The sequence below is a fragment of a genome, unplaced genomic scaffold, assembly GCF_019419815.1.
Source record: "Pyrus x bretschneideri cultivar Hongxiangsu unplaced genomic scaffold, Pyrus_bretschneideri_v1 Contig11, whole genome shotgun sequence".
NCBI lineage: Eukaryota > Viridiplantae > Streptophyta > Magnoliopsida > Rosales > Rosaceae > Pyrus > Pyrus x bretschneideri.
In genome coordinates this window covers 263,583-268,964 of record NW_025999402.1, presented here as the reverse complement: position 1 = coordinate 268,964, position 5,382 = coordinate 263,583, and the positions used below count along the sequence as shown (strand labels likewise).

Below are 5,382 nucleotides of genomic sequence, written 5' to 3'. Positions count from 1 at the left end.
ACGTCTATATTGCAGATTCATACAAATGGTTATATTAATAACCCTAAGCCAATTGTAAATATGCAAATCCAAACAACCCAAAGATGCTCTCTCTTTAACCCTAACCACACCCAATTTTCTCAATCAAAGGTAAGATGCACCATGAAATTGTGAAAAAAACGCAAGCAAACAAAGAGTGAAGCCAAGAGGCCCCCACATGGATCCTCTCTGGATCCATTGATCCTAATCCACCAAGTCTCATCATTCGGACTATTGAAATTTGATCCAACAGCTACAAACAGAGGCCCACTTTAAAATTTATAATAACTTTAGCCGTTTGATCAAATTTTAATGATCCAAATGATAGGACTTGTTGGATTAGGATCAATGGATTCGGAGAGGATCCAAGTCCCGCAATTAGAACCAAACAGGACGGTAACGTGGCCACATCCCAGGAACGACGCCTGGAAAATGGGCAGAGTCATAGTCTGTTTCACCTCACACCATCCTTACTGTAGTCCATCCACAGTCACACACGCTCAACTTGCCCGCGCAGACCCTCAGCCCCCCGTCGGTATATCGCTATTTGAAAGTTCAAAAATCCCAAAACAAAACAAAACCCCAAAAACGAACTCTCTCCCTGCCTCTCTCTCTCTCTCTCTCTCTCTCTCTCTCTCCCCTCTCTTTCTGTCTCCTCACTTTCTCTCTCTTCACACCCACCACCACACTCCCAGTCACCCCACTCTCTCTCTCTCTCTCTCTAGCAGTTCTCAGTAACGGACGCCTCTTTATTACTCTCTCTCTCTCCGTTTTCTGCTGCTTTCTCTCACTTTCTCTTTCGGTTCAAGATCTTTTTTATTTCTTTTCTGATTCTCTCTTCAGAAAATGGGGAGCTGAAATTTGGGGTTTTTTTTTCCCTTTTTTCTCTCTGTAATTTTCTCGGAACATTCGCGTCGCGTGCGTCGCTGCGGAGTTTCCGATCTCCGTTTCTTCCCTTTTTTTGCTTTGTTAAATTTTCAATTTTTGGGGTTTTAATGTATGAAAATGGAGAACTTGCGGCCTCGGAGGTCTAAGGTGACCAGCATTGCTGATAGGAGCTTCGAAGGAGGACGACTCGCCTCCTCCGCTGAGCGAGCTTACAGAGGTCTGGTATTTTCTGAATTTCGGAACTTTTTTATTTTTCGGGGTTTTAGTTTTTGTGGTTTGTCTGAATTTCTGACCCTGTTTGGTTGCCGAGAAAATGAAAGAAAAGTGGAAGAGAAAATTTCAGATTTTGGCTGAAAGTAGTTATTTTTCTCCGGTGTTCCGAAAACAGAACGATTAACCTATATTATTCAGCTCACTTGAAGAAAATTACAAAATTCTGAACTTAGTAACTGGTTTTTTATTGTTCTCAAAGTTTTTTCTATCAAATTATCTACTAAAGATGAAAATTTATTTCCAATTGGCAACTCTAATTTTAATTGATTAATTTTTTTGTTTTTGTTTAGTTTACTCTAATGCTTATGCAATGCAGGTTAATTTTGGGGTTGTATCTGTAAATTTGGTAAAGTTTGTGACTTTTTCTGTAGTGGTTTTGCCATGATTTGCTTTGTTTCCACTGGAATGATGAGACATAATTCAATTGCTTCTTTTTGATGAGTCAAAGGGAACAATTGAAGCTTCCTCTGTTTTCTGCATGCTATTTTCCAGACATTGATTGCCATGTTGCCCTTTTCTGTTGATTGAAAGGGTACGGTTGAAATTTCATCTACTTTGCTGTGTTGGATTCTAATTCATTTGGTGATTTCTAATTACTTGCAAAATTTTATGGAGTGTTTACTTCTCAATTTGTCCATGCTTTGAAATGTTGATCCTGATGTTGTTTGGGGGTTTTGTTTTCAGGAAACAGGCAGGTTCAGAAACAGAAACACATTCCGAAATTTGCCTCTGATTTGAGTTCTTGCAGTAGTGGCTCTACCGGTGACGACTCGGTAATCTCATTTTCTACTCACTAGTTGTGTGTAAGCCCTTCATAACATTACACTTTAGAGAAAGAACATTTTGAAACCAATAGTTTACAAAAATAAACCCAATTGACTTGATGATGGGGGAAAGATTTCATTTGGATGGGGGCTTCCTCTGTTTTCTCCAATTGAGCTAGTGAAGTGTTTTTCTATAAAACTTGAGTTCTCCGGGTGCTTTTTCTAATTTTCTAATTTTATTTTTATTGTTTGTTTTGTCAGTTCATTTTATATCTGGAACAGAGTAGATTCCGCTTTCTTTGTATTTTTCTAGATTTTCCCCTCCTTTGGATATATATTGGTATTGAAAATAATTACATGTCAGAAAATAATTACAACGTGACATGCATGATGAAGTGTGTCAATTTTGTCGTTGCAGTTCCCCTTTGAATTGGGCTGGAGATCCTCACAGCAAGCTGTTGGAACTCCAATAAAGAAGTTATTAGCTGAGGAGATGGTGAGAGAAATTGAACCCAGAAGGAGATCACCAAGCGTAATTGCCAAATTGATGGGTCTTGATGGGCTGCCACCTCAGCAGCCTGCTCATAGACAGCCAAAAGGCATTTCGGAGAATTATTTTCAGAAGTCAAGATCGGAAGAGACAGAGCACAGAAAAAGTATGTCTTATGAACGCCGCTTGTCCAGGAAGAACTCAAGGGTGCAGCAAGAATTCAAGGATGTGTTTGAAGTTTATGAAACTTCAAAGGGTTACTCATCACGAGGAACTGCTAACACAAAGCTCAGTGATGCTGAAATGGCTTTTGTTCGACAGAAGTTCATGGATGCAAAACGCCTTTCAACTGATGAGAGGCTACAGGATTCAAAGGAATTCCATGATGTGCTTGAGGTGCTGGAATCTAACAAGGATCTTCTATTGAAATTCCTTCAGCAACCAGACTCATTGTTTGCTAAACATCTGCATGATCTGCACGGTGTTCCTCAATCCCATTGTGGTCGCATAGCATCTATGAAGTCACCAGAGGCTCAGAAGTATGAAAACATTGACCTTGGTTTCACATCAGCGAGAGAGCGGAAGCATTGCTCTGAATCTCCGCAGAAGCATCACGATTCTTTTCCTAGCCATTCTGACAGTAGACATGCTGGTCATAATCCTCCTAAATCATCTGTAAGCCGACCGGAAGTGAAAATTGAATCTGCCATTCATCCTACAAGGATAGTTGTTCTGAAACCAAACCTTGGGAAGGTGCTGAATGCTACCAAAACATCACCATGTTCTCCTCATTCTTCTATGTTAGATGGAAGCAAACACACTGAATTTCCGAGCATTAGAGATAGGGAGGCAGAATCACGGGGAAGGAAAAATGTCCAAGATAATGATGGGCATCTGAGGCACAAGTCCAGAGAATCTAGAGAAGTTGCCAAGGAAATCACAAGGAAAATGAGGAATAAATTTCGCAGTAATTCTGTGCGTCTTTCCTCCTCTGGTTTGAAAGGATATGCTGGTGATGAGAGTTGTTGTAGCATGTCTGAGAATGAATCTGCAAACGAGTCAGAGGTGATGTCGGTGTCTTCCAGGCATTCATTTCACATAAGCAACCACTCCAGGCCTTCATCATCATGCTCTACTGAATCATCCGTGAGTAGAGAGGCCAAGAAGAGGCTCTCGGAGAGGTGGAAGATGACTCACAAGTCCCAAGAAGTGGGACCTGTTAGCAGGGGCAGCACACTTGGTGAAATGCTTGCTGTCCCAGACGAGGAAACGCAAGCTGCTAATTTGAATGCCATGATTGGCGAGGCAGGATTCAGAGATACGTTTTCTACTGAAGATGCACCTGCACGGTGGGGTGGACCTCTGGGTATCAGCAGTAAGGATGGTTGGAAGGATGGATGCATCAATAGTTTATCAAGATCAAAATCTCTTCCTTCTTCATCTACTGCGTTTGCAAGTTTTAAAACAAGTATGTGGTGTGAAACTGTACATGATGACAAGTATCTGATGCCAAAGGAGACAGTCCTGCACGAAAGACACCGCACAGTAACTGGTCATCTTGATCTTAGAGAAGGTGGCCATAAACTGTCTAGATCCAGCAACAAAATTTCTTATTTGTCTCACTCCTTAAGTAGGGAAGCTATTGACATTTCACCTGAAACTCATACTACTGAGAATAAAGATAGAACTGACTTTGAAGGGAACAATCAAACCCAGCAGAATGTTGCAGTCTTTAAGTCACCACCTCGTAATGCTTTGGATACAAGTCCAGTTTCATGCAAATTTGGTGGATGTGGATGCATCCATGCCTTGTGAAACTCCTGATGTGTTACTTCCAGAATTATCATCTCATATGTCAGCAGAAGGTGATTCTTCTGGTAGTCACCAAGATAACCTAATTCCCCAGGTGCGTGTTTAATTTTTCTGCTGGGCTTTTACTTGTGCAGTATGATATTATCAGTGCTGCAATGATATAGAATTATTGGAGGCCTATTTCTGTAGATATTTCAGGAACTGACTCTTAAAAAATCTTATATAATTTCATCTTTGATGCTCCTGAAAACATGTGCATGTTGCATATTACTCATTGTCGGATGTTCTCTATTTTATCACCATTTATACGAACAAGTGGATGCATCATACTTTATACGTATGTCGCATCTATGTCGCATCTCTGTGTTTGAAATTCCTTCCCTGCTCAGTTGAAAGCAGGGCTTTGTATTAAACATTAAAAATTTCTCTCAAATATTCCATTAAATTTCCAGGAACCATCAATCAGGCCCCCTGATGAACAGGCAGTCCCCTCTAACCATTCCGTGCCTGGAATCGAATCTCCTGCAAGCTCCAAGGAAGCTGAGCAGCCCAGTCCGGTTTCAGTTCTGGAAGTTCCTTTTAGTGATGATGTGTCATCTAGTTCTGAATGCTTTGAGAGTGTCAGTGCTGACCTGCAAGGTAATTGCAAGGCCATATATTTTGATTATTATTTCTTTTGTTTCTAGTGTCAGTTTCCCTATGAATATGTAGGTGCTACAAAAAGCTATTGCCTTCTTCCAGTATCCATAGAATATGTTGTGCTAATTCGTATGTAGATTATTGTGATGAAGCCTTGATAGTAAGATGATACTTGCTACCCAAGTAAAATGTTGCTATGTTTATATTAATATATCGTGTGCGAGAAGTCAGTTGATTTTTATTTTTTATAATAAATACTCATAAGGAAGCACGCAATTTTCAAGTGTAGGTATTGGGTAAGGATATGCTTTAGTCATTGATGGGAGTTAATTTTTGTTTGAACTGAATCCGTGTTGAGTTTGCTTACAAATATGATTTACTTGTCTTCCTGCTGTGTTGTGCATTCCTTTATTTAATTGGCCTATTCCTTTTGTTTGCTTTAGTTTTCATCTTTTTGTTTGGTTTCTAGGGCTTCGGATGCAGCTTCAGCTACTCAAG

At 40.2% G+C, this 5,382-nt stretch overlaps 1 protein-coding gene across 2 annotated transcripts; it reads left to right on the top strand.

Annotated features, from left to right (window-relative positions):
• Positions 1 to 668: 668 nt before the first annotated feature.
• LOC103965780 lies at positions 669 to 4,837 on the top strand. 2 transcript variants are annotated; one of them, XM_048573386.1, is made up of 4 exons: positions 669 to 1,123; positions 1,864 to 1,952; positions 2,362 to 4,339; positions 4,698 to 4,837. In XM_048573386.1, the coding sequence occupies exons 1-3, from the start codon at positions 1,018 to 1,020 to the stop codon at positions 4,246 to 4,248; spliced, it is 2,082 nt and encodes a 693-aa protein (XP_048429343.1). In that variant the 5' UTR covers positions 669 to 1,017; the 3' UTR covers positions 4,249 to 4,339; positions 4,698 to 4,837. The 2 variants fall into 2 exon arrangements, with proteins under 2 accessions (XP_048429343.1, XP_048429347.1); XM_048573390.1 differs by lacking the exon at positions 669 to 1,123 and adding an exon at positions 1,470 to 1,711.
• Positions 4,838 to 5,382: the final 545 nt, after the last annotated feature.

Bases quoted from the DNA above. Each gene is read 5' to 3' on its own strand.
- LOC103965780 (XM_048573386.1), top strand. From the start codon at position 1,018: ATGAAAATGGAGAACTTGCGGCCTCGGAGGTCTAAGGTGACCAGCATT. The intron at 1,124-1,863 runs GTCTGGTATTTT...TTTTGTTTTCAG, and splicing joins CGCTGAGCGAGCTTACAGAG to GAAACAGGCAGGTTCAGAAA. The intron at 1,953-2,361 runs GTAATCTCATTT...TTGTCGTTGCAG, and splicing joins GCTCTACCGGTGACGACTCG to TTCCCCTTTGAATTGGGCTG.